Source organism: Alligator sinensis, unplaced genomic scaffold (assembly GCF_000455745.1).
Source record: "Alligator sinensis unplaced genomic scaffold, ASM45574v1 scaffold1317_1, whole genome shotgun sequence".
Lineage (NCBI taxonomy): Eukaryota > Metazoa > Chordata > Crocodylia > Alligatoridae > Alligator > Alligator sinensis.
In genome coordinates, this window is record NW_005842766.1 from 345,890 (window position 1) to 356,676 (window position 10,787).

General features: G+C 47.1%; 1 protein-coding gene across 3 annotated transcripts in view; it reads left to right on the forward strand.

Annotated features, from left to right (window-relative positions):
* Positions 1–10,787, forward strand: part of TSNAXIP1 (translin associated factor X interacting protein 1) — a 107,156-nt gene that overhangs the window by 33,423 nt on the left and 62,946 nt on the right. For all 3 annotated transcript variants that reach the window (XM_014525229.2, XM_025216793.1, XM_025216794.1), the window contains exons 4-6: positions 4–127; positions 222–293; positions 4,491–4,584. In XM_014525229.2, coding sequence (XP_014380715.2) covers positions 4–127; positions 222–293; positions 4,491–4,584 — 290 coding nt within the window. The remainder of the gene's footprint in view (positions 1–3; positions 128–221; positions 294–4,490; positions 4,585–10,787) is intronic.

Genomic DNA, 10,787 nt, shown 5'->3' on the forward strand with positions numbered 1-10,787 from the left:
CAGCAGTGAACAGGCTTCCCTGACAATTGCAAAACCACGATACCTGGAGCAAATGGAATCCTATTTAAGAGAAGAAGTGCGGGCTCTGGACCTCACCAAAGATAATGCCCAGGAGCTGAAGCTTCAGGTCTGATAGTGAGCTGCTTGAAAGGGGGTACTGGGGACTCGAAACAACAATATAGAACAAGATGGATTTTTTTTTTTTATCTGGACACTTTTAGGTTCCTAAAGGAAAAGTGCATGGAAAAAGAAGACATCTTTGGCCCTTATTGGAAGAGAACAAACTTTGCATGGTAGTTTGAAGGAAGGACTGCATAGAAATCAGTGTATCTGCTTGTATATCTCATATAAACCTTCACTTACCATCTCATTTAACCCTTCACATTTCAAAGCCCCAGGGTAAAGATCTACAAAAGGACTTAGGCACTTAGGGCACTTTTACATGTGCTCCAGGGGTCGGAGGTGGGGTGCTTTAATTAGAACAGTTTCGACAGCCACTTTAATTAAAGCGCCGCTGAGTCTCATGTATCAGTGTCCCCATGCCTAACGGCTGCAGGGTTGCTTGAACTCATTCAACAAGCTTTAGTTCAGTTGCCCCCACCACCATTTTTAACTGCAGGGACACTGATACACAAGACACAGGAGGCTGCTGGAGCACAGGAATTGCCATGCTCCAGCAGACTTAATTAATCGAGTTTGCTCCGACGCACTAGAATTCCAGTGTGTCGGAGCAGCCTCCACACTCATGTATAGGTGCCCTTAGATTTAGGTGGAATTTAGGTACTTATGTCCAAGACTGTGAGCCTCAAAACACTTAATAACCTTGCAGACACCTAAATCCATATGCATCTGAAATCTCACTGGTAAAATTATCTGGGTGCTTAGATGTCTGCTTTGTTCATGCCTGGGGGCACCTTGCTCTTATCCAGATAGAGAAACTCCTCAAACTAGGCATTCTTCCCATAGTCTCAATGCCTGTCTGCCCTGAGAAGCCCAGTCCTGGTAAGTGTTTCATTTAAGACAGATGGGTACATCTTCATGAGTGAATATATATATATGAAATCTCTCTCTTCTTTTGTCCATTTTCTTCCACAACCATCCCACTGCAGCCATTTTGCCTTATCATCACCATACACCTGTTCTGTTCTACACAAAGGAGTTCAAGATAGTAGCCACCACTTTCATTGAAATGTACTGATGAAGGAGGTGGTGGCCCCCTAATTTTATACAATGTCTTGTGGTTAGAATGCTTGGCCAGGATGCGAGGGATCTAGGTTCAGGTATCTGTCTTCATACTATGGTTTTCAAATCAATACTGCCGGCCTCCTAGAAAGTGCCATCACCATAGGATATTTTATGAATGCATTTCCACCCTTCACGTTGCATAAAAAAATTAAAGATTCATTGTGACTAAGAGCAGGAAGATAATGAGCATGACTCTGTAGTTAAAGTATTTACCTGGGAGAAGGCGACATAAATTGTGGTCCCTAATTCAAAGATATTTTTGTATGTTATATTAAACACTCATTTGATGAAGCATAGCCACAGTCCTTGGAGCATGGACAAGGACTCATGTCTTCCCTCCCAGGTGATTGCCCTAACCATTAGGCTGCAGTCATGTTCCCTTCTTCTTTCTCCACCAATGAATCTTGAGCTCCTTTGTGCAAAACAGAACAGGTGAATGGTGATGATAAAGGAAAATGGTTATGGTGGAATGGTCAGGGAAGAAAATGGACAAAAGAGAGAGATTTCATGAATATATTCACTCATGAAGATGTCCCCATCTGTCTTAAATTAAACACTTACCAACTGTCACTACAGAGATGCATCCTGCAACCAGTAAGACTATAAAGCTGTTGCCAGCCAAGTCTGATCCTACTGAGCTGGTTATTGTACATATACGGAGTGAGAGACAGGACCTGCCTTATGGAATTTATTGTTTAAATCAGTGCTGGCCAAAATGTATTGTTTAAATCATTTGGTGCCACCAAATTCTGTCACCACTGGGACACCCTCAGGCGGGCAAACCATTGAGCTACCACCAACCTGTGACACCTACCGTTCCTCTACTGCTGCTTTGATCCCCTGCCCCTCTCTGAGTGCTGCCATGATTCCTGTCATCAGCACCCCCTTTAACTCAGTACTGCGGTGTGACAAAGCACATAGGCAACACATAGTGGGAGCACAGGGGGCATGTGCCCCCCCACCCCGCCCCGAGATAAGCCACTACCGGCTTGTGCAGTTGGTCACTACTCGCACCCCCTCCACCCTTGCCATGGTTAGCGGCATCTGTGGGTGGTCCCTGCTTGCCGTTCACCACCCCCATCCCTGCCGCCAACACCAATGCGATGTCTGCAGGCAGTCCCTGCTCACTGCCATGGTGCCCCCCCAGTCTCAGGAGGCACCAGTCATTCATGACAGAGCATCTTTGGTGTCTGGCACTTTAAGGGCCAGAGCAGACATCAGGGCAGCCGGCAGGTGCATGTCAGGGTAATAAGGCGGTCGCATAACTGCAGGAAGGCCCTGGGATTGGAGGAGGGGGCTGAGCAGCCTCCATTTTAGATGCAGGCCCTCAGGGCTGAGGGATTAGTCTGCTGCTGGCAGCCGGAAAGACACTACCCGGCTGAGCAGCTGCTCAGGAATATCTTGCAGGTAAGAGCAGGAGCTATGGGGATGGTAGGAGGCTCCTGGTCCTGTGTGTAACCAAAAACTGCACCCTGCTGGGGAAGGATGGCCTGGTGGGACTGCCCATGATGGGGTAGTTCCCTAGAAATGCCAGGCCAGTTGCCTCCCCCGTGAAAGGTGGGTAGGGGCGCCTATAACCCCAGCCCCGACAGCTTATGGCAAGAAGAACAGGCAGTGGAGCCATGCATATATAGAGAGAGGCACCTGAGCCCATGGGGTGTAAGACCCTGAAAGCAGTGGGACCAGGCATGCCTAGGAAGAGGCACCTGAGCCCAGGGGTGTAAGACCCCAAGGCCCCAGCATCGGGACAGAGTGTTGGCCTCAGTGAGGGGGCAGAGGAAGAGAATGGGCTGCACAGAGTAGGGCTGCGAGGGAGGCCTGGAGGTTCCATGGTGCTGGGTGCAGAGTAGGGTGGCAAGGGGCAACCTGAAGGGCTGCACTAAAGTGGTCGAGTGAGTGGACTCCAGTGAGGAAAGTAAATTGTTGCCCCAATGAGGGGGTGGAGAAGAAGGTAGGCCAGAGGCAGAGCTGAGCCTCAGTGAGAGGGCATGCAGTGCATGTCTAAGGCTACCTGGGACAAGCAGAGCCAAAAGTTGATGGCAGCCAGTAAGGGGCCAGGGGAGTTATAGTGAGTAACTTAATACACAGTGTGGCGGAATAGTGATGGTGAGCTCCAGGGGAGAATGAGAGTCCCAAGTAACACCCTACAGCATGGGTCGGTGTGAGGCACTGTGCAATATGGATGCCATCTGCAAGGCATGGGACATGGTAAGGGAAGGTTGGAGCCATGTATAAACCCCTTGGTATCGGGGCATTAAAGGGGCAGCCTCCCGCTTATTACATCAGGTTTATCCCAACAAGTCATGGCAGACAAAACAGGGCAGACTGCCTTAGACAGAGGAGCAGCCGGTATGGTGACTGGCTACTAGTAGGCTCCTTTTGTCACATAGGGACTCACTCTGGCTGCCTGTGCCACTTACAGCATGTGTTCTGCCGGTTGGCCACCACCGCTCTAAATAGAAAAACACACCAAGAGGGGAAGCAACAGTGCAGTCCTTCATTCACAAATATTTAATCTGGAGGCACACCTAGGGATCTGTAGTGAATCTCAGGGGCATTGTCTATAAACAGTTTTTAGTTACAGTGAAATGAACAAATACACCTGTAGACATATGTTCCTTTTACAGTTGCTTATCATTGCTGTAGGCTGCTTTGGTTTACATTAGCTAGTAAATGTATATGTTAAACAAAGTAAAAGCTATAGATAATGTTAGATTACAGCAAGGTCTGGTTTAGCATTTCTTCTGGAATTTTGTGTCACTAGGAAATTCTGATTCCAGGACTTCCATGGATATTAAAACTATTTGCATTTGGGACTTTTGCTTAGAGATACTGAAAATAAACATTCTGTAGTTATCTTTAAATGTAAGATTCAAACCTGCTTGATCACAGCTTTGGGGAAAAGGTTAGCCATTATTCTGCAAATAATTTAGCTGCCAAGACTGTGTGTTGCCCTTGGTCCCATGCCTTCCTATCACACTCCATCCAAGGTGGGAAGCAGAGGGGTATGATTGCATATCAGTGATGAATCTTTACAGTTATTTTTGTTAAGATACTTTGGGATCTAATATGCATATGAGAAAATAGTACCTATTTTACTGAATTTTAAGTATATAGGCAACTACATGACAATCCAAACATTCATTAAGACAGCACTTGTACAGGCCTGGACAGCCAGCCCTGAATTCTAGATAAAGAAAATTAACTTCCTTGATTGTATTCCCTCTCTCTTTTTCTTCTGTTAGCCTTACAGAGAGATCTTTGAGTTCTTCATAGAAGCCTTCAAAACCTACAAACCTTTGCTGTCTGTGATAAAGAATGAGTATGAAATTACTCTGGGTAAGATACTGGATTCTGTTTTGCTAGTAGTAACAGCCATCCCAAAAATGTGGCTTTACACAGCTGATGAGCCATATTGGACATTGACAGGATTAACAGCTGAGATCACTCTCGGTGTCAAAATTTAAAAATTTGGCTTTTTTTGCTGCCTCTTGCAAATGGAAAATGTGTCTAGCTAATTTGTGGAATATACCTTGTTGATGGATAGCCTGGAGTTGTCTTTATCTCAAGAACATATGCAATCCATGCACAAGCTGTCTCTCAAAATTGCCCTGGAGGGACCACTTTTATCATGGAAGCTGCCACCATTTTTAATTACCGGGATGCAATTGTATGGGAACTTAGGGCCTGGATTACTGCAGGGCAAGGCAGGGCAGGATAGGGCAAGCCTTGAATTGCCTGCTCCCAAGCAGCTATTTCACTTAATTTTGCATTCAGATGCTACAGTGCCACTGTAACACACACTTTATAAACAACTATAGATAGACTGTAACCAACACCTTATCTCACACTGGGCACTGTAACAGCGGTCAGGTGGGCACAGTATTCATCCTCCATTGGTGCAGTGTCCTTAGAGATGAAATATTCTCTGTCCCATTCCCTTAACTAGCTAGTAACAGTCCCCTTGTTGTAGACAAATATATTTCTTTGGGCAACAGTACTCTGCATGATATTAGCATATCTATAACAACAGTTGTGAGTGTGCTCATATCCAGCATCAGCAAAGTCAGTTTTACACATCAGTTTAAATCACGGTCAGAATCAAGTAGTCTGACAGCCTCATTTCCTTGGCACTTGTCTGCCTGGACTTCCACTGAGTTTCATGGGTTTGGTGGTTTCCACATAATGTGGCCCATACCATGCTACTTTTTGTAGTGACTCATCCTTAGATGTTTACATGCAGTGTTCTTGCATATAAATTACTTGTCTGACATTGCTCTGTGAGTCCCCTTAGAGTCTGTAGAGACCCAATAACAATGAGTTTTTTATTATATAACTATTTTTGGTAACCAACTGGAATACATTGGCACTACTGGAGAATCTAGCTGCCATGGTAACAAATGGACTTAGAAGCTTTCAGAACAAAAAGGAGTGGAGCAGGGATTTTGTTATATGTTTATTTAGGGTGGGCATCCTCCCATCTCTCTGTATAGTGAGGACTTACCCATTTGTGCCTATTAAAATCGGCACCTTATCTATAAGGCCTCCTGTGCCAGCCACCATCCTTTTAACCACTGAGCCTGGATATTATACCTTCTCTCAACAGTCTCTTGCCGCAGGAGACTATGCAGTCCTAGCTTCTGAAGTGGATCTAATGAGTTGCATCTGATAGAGCTGTCAGAGTAACTCAGTTGAATAGCTCTGCATTTGATGTGCTCACAGAAATAATTACCATATTTTATCACATACAAAACCACTAATAAGACCCACACCTTAAATTTGGAAGGCAAAATATAGCAAAATAGATTTTTCCAGAGTCATGGTTGACATGTGAAATAGAATAACTCCTCCTGGAAACTCAGTGTCTAGGAAGTGTGGGCATTCCAGGAGGCAGGCTGGGTAAAACAGCAAAATCTTCTTAGTGTGGCTGGATAGCAACAAGGCTAGGCCTCAATCTTTTGCAAGGATAGTAGCAAGACTGTTTTTGTTTTGTTTGTTGCTGTAAATGTATAACATTCCTATAAATAACAGTGTTATTTCAACACCACAAACATTATCAGGATATTACAGACTACATGCAGTAGCTCATTTGGCCTGAGCTAGTTCAAATTGCTGCTTCAGGCACAAGCTATAGTGCTGAGCCAGTAGAGGCTATGCAGTGGTTAACACTGAACTTTGCCCTGTCTCTTTGCTGGGGCAGAGAGAAGTGGCAATCATTTTGACAGCTATTAGATCACATCTCTGTGCTTCTATTTCAATGACAAAAAATTAGTTTCCCAACTTAAGACATAGCATATACACCATTTCCCCTAAAATCAGTCCTCTAAAACTGGGTTCTATGTGAATAAATATGGTAAATTCAGCAAGTTCAAATCACCCTTTAATTGGATGATGAGTGGGATGGGCTGAGCAAAATGAGATGCCTTCCCCCTCTAAGGGATGAACATATTTCTATAATTCTTCAACTCTTATTGAAACTGAATCTGAGCCTCCAGCATGGCAACGTATTTCTACTCTGAATGCCACATTCTAAGACAAGAGCCAGTTGGTGCTTATCTTTCTACTGTATGTGTATGTCTACGTGAGACATTTACTAAGTAGACTAATTAGCTGCACAGTAAATGTCTTGGTGTTTACACATGTACCTCTATTAGGCTGGAGTAAACTAATTTACTCTGCAGCAGAATAGTACTTATAAAAAAACTCCACAGCAGTGCATACATAGATGCTGAAGGAGCTGGCAGGTGTACAAGGATGCTTCAGTGTGGGGGTCGCCTGCCAGCTAACCCCACACTGAAGCATCCTTCTGCCCCAGCCAGCCCCTCCACAGCATATTGAACCAAGGGGAGCAGCCCCAGGCTGGCAGGCTGACCCCTGGGGCCCTCTGCCAGCCAGGGCTGCTCTGCCTCAGCTCAACATGTTGTGATCCCAAGTGCATGTGCTACATATAAGTAGGCACATGTAGACATGCCCTATGTCTTCTTCACACTTAGTTCTTGTGAGTAACTAGAGCAGGCTAGGCTTGTGCAACTGGTAGTTGGACCTTTGCTTCTCAAAAAACAACTGCTTTCAAAGGAAAAAATCCTTGTGAATGTGAAGATCTCAAGCACAAGTCAGAAAATAAAGCTGTGGAGAACAGAGGACTGCCACACATAGTGCCTAACTCAGAGAAACATTTAATGGTACTGGCAACATTAATGCCTGATGGCTCTGTAACAGGACATGTCTTCACTTCAGAGTTAACTTGAGTTATCTACACATGAATTATGTTTCTCAGATTAGCGTAAATTGAATGAGAACCATCACACTATGAAGTAATATTCCAGTTGTGTTAATCTTGCTGGCACTTGTACGCATGCACTGGCATTAAGAGTCCTGGGGGCCTCTCCCAAGGTTGTTAGTGCTGCAATAAACTGAGACTCTGGGAGTGTCTACTGCACCATCATTTACAACTTCCTTTTGGAAGTACTAAATGATAGCACAGTAGCAGCCTGTTCTGTGCCGTGTCAGTGGCGCATGATTATTTTTAGCCTCTGTCGCTGTAGCAATGTACTATACTGAGGTAGCACGTTGCTACGATGATGTAGCGATGGCATCATGGTTTTTGCCCATGGATGCTACGTCACCATAGATGCACCCCCTATGAATTCTTGCCCAGTAAAATGTGGGAGAGCCTGTCTTCCTTCCTTGGCATATGGAAGGAAGTGTAAGAAGGAATCAAAGGTCGAATGGTACTCTAGCAGCATATTGGCTACATTCACCCCACAGACTCAGAAACTCACATGTTGTGTTCAATGGAGTGTTACAATGAATGTCTTCTAATTTCAGTAAAAAGCCCCAGCAAGATCAAATTAAGGGGTTTTTGTGGGTGAGCAGGACTCTAGCCAGGGGGAAACTCAAGTTAGAAATCAAGTTAACTTTGCAGTGAAAGTAAGGATAACACTTTCCCAGGTGAGATGCCATTCTTGTTTCCTCTGGGACAAATTACTTTTCTATATATCAGAATGAACTGAAACTAATGAAGGTTAGAAGAGGCAGGTGCCATCACCTAATAAGTTCCCTGTTTATAGAGATATTTTTAAAGCCAGAAATACAGCTTTATGATTTCCAGTAATTTTGTTTTATTTGACTAAAGCATCGCATGCCTCATAATGCCATGGCCCAGGGTGCCAGTTGGGAACCTCCTTGCTATATATCTAATTTACTGTTATCAGGAGTTTGTCTGATTCTCAGTTTAATACAGGGACAGGATATTTCCCATCTCCTTCTCAACAATTAGTTACAGGCAGTCTTCAATTTACAACGTTTCGAATTACAACATTTCACACAACATTTAAAAATTGACACCCTGTTTCAACTTTCTGATGTCAGTTTCAACTTTACAACACTTGATCCGATGCAATGCCATGCCAGTGAACAAGTTCACTGCATCACTCATCTCCCTGGAGAACATCTGTCCAAACTTCCTTGGACACTTTCTTTAAGAAAGCAGACAAAACTCCAGAAAAAGGGCCTGCCACCCGGGAAAGAAACCCTCAGTTTGGCCCCGGGAGTGGCATGAGATGCACGGGTGCAAGTCTGTCATGCCCCCGCACCTCGAGGCCCCCCCAGCAATGGCAGAGCATCCCGCTGACCCCCAGCACTGCTGGTGTTAAGCGGAGTCCATGGTGGGAGGGACATAGCCCAGCTGCAGGGCAGCTGAGTGGAGCTGAGGAGGGCCTCGCCCTGCTCTAGCTCCTACTTTGCCCAGCCCCCCAGGGAGCTGCATGACCCGAACCTCGCAATCCGGCTACACAAACAGGCGCACTTCTGGGCCCAGCGCGCGAATTGTTGCAGGAGTTTGCTCAGGAGGATGAGTGAGAGGGCCTGAGGGCCTGCCAGTACACCCTAGGGAAGGCAGTCCCAGCCGTAGCTGGCCTGCCAGCAGCACCATGTGGATGGGCATGCACCGCACTCCAAGTGTCCCCTTGGAGTCTGCAGTCTCCCCCTCTGGCATCTCAGAGGCCTCCACCCAGACAGAGCCCATGATTCCGGGCTCCACACACACAGAGCCCCTGGCTTTCAGCTATGGGGGTTGCCTGACACTTTTTCAGGCTCTGGGGTCCAGGAACATGGCCACCTCCCCTTGTGAGGTCTGCTGCCTTTTAGGGTCTCTGGCACACCAGCTGGAGGAGCTCCAGGCGACAGTCCAGAGACTGCGTGCCATCAAGGATGGTGAGCAGGAAATAGACTCCTACTGCCAGGCCCTTCTCCCTCTGGAGGTGGAGGGCAGATCATGGTCACCTTCCAGGACAAGGGAGGACTCGGAGACCTCCCATTCTGTCCAGCCAGGGGGTTGAACCAAGGTGGCCAAGGGCCCCAAGGCCCACCGCACCAAGGTCCCTGCCCCGCTGGAGCTTTGCAACAGGTATAAACCTCTTGCAGCCCCAGCAGAGCCTGCTAAGCTGCCAGCTCCTGCAGGCAACACAGGCTCAACTGTAGCTACCGCCCCTGCTCTCCCCAAGACAAAACACAAAGTGTTTGTCATGGGAGACTCCATCCTGACGGGGACTGGGGGGGCAATCTGCCGCCCTAACCCCTTATCCCGGGAAGTCTGCTGCTTCCCGGGGGCCCGCATCTGAGACATTGCAGAAAAGATCCCTAAGCTCCTCCAGCCCACAGACCACTATCCCATGCTCCTTATTCATGTGGGCACCAATGACACGGCTTGGAGTACTCCCAGCTGGGTTATGAGGCGCTACATGGATTTGGGAGCACAGGTGGTGTTTTCTTCAATCCTCCCAGTCTCGGGATATGGGCTGAGGAGGGAGAGGAGGATCCAGGTAGTCAACCAAAGACTGCGGTGCTGGTGTCATCAGGAAGGCTTTGGCTTCCATGACCACAGCCTGCTCTTTGGTGAGAGAGGCAACAAGCTGCTGGGAAGAGACGGCCTCCACCTCTCTCCCCTGGGGCTGGCTGACCTGCTCCACCGGGCTTTAAACTAAGCCCGCCGGGGGGGGGGGGGGGGCAGTCCTGGTACAATCTGTGGGCAAGGCAAGAGCTCCCAAGGGGACACTTGCCTGCCTGTACACAAACGCCAGGAGCTTGGGGAATAAGCAGGAGGAACTCTGCTTATTTGGAGATCTGGTGGGACTCCACCCATGACTGGACCACGGGTATATATGGCGATACCTTGTACAGGAGAGATCGAGTAGATAAAAGGGGCGGGGTGTAGCTCTCTATGTTAAAGAAAGCTATGTGTCCCTGCAAGCTGATGTTGACCACCAGGGTGGATGACTGGAGACCCTCTGGGTTAAAATCTGTGGGGAACATAGCACAGGTGACACAATGGTGGGAGTCTACTACAGACCTCCCACCCAAAGTCAAGAGCTTGACCACGAGTTCGCCCGGGAACTGGCTGAGGCTGCATGCTCCAGGACCATGGTTGTCATGGGAGACTTCAACTACCCAGACATCTCGTGGGAGGATCGCTCAGCAAAATCTGATCGGTCGCAGAGCTTCCTCTCGTGCGTGGATGACCTCTACCTGACTCAAGAAGTCTA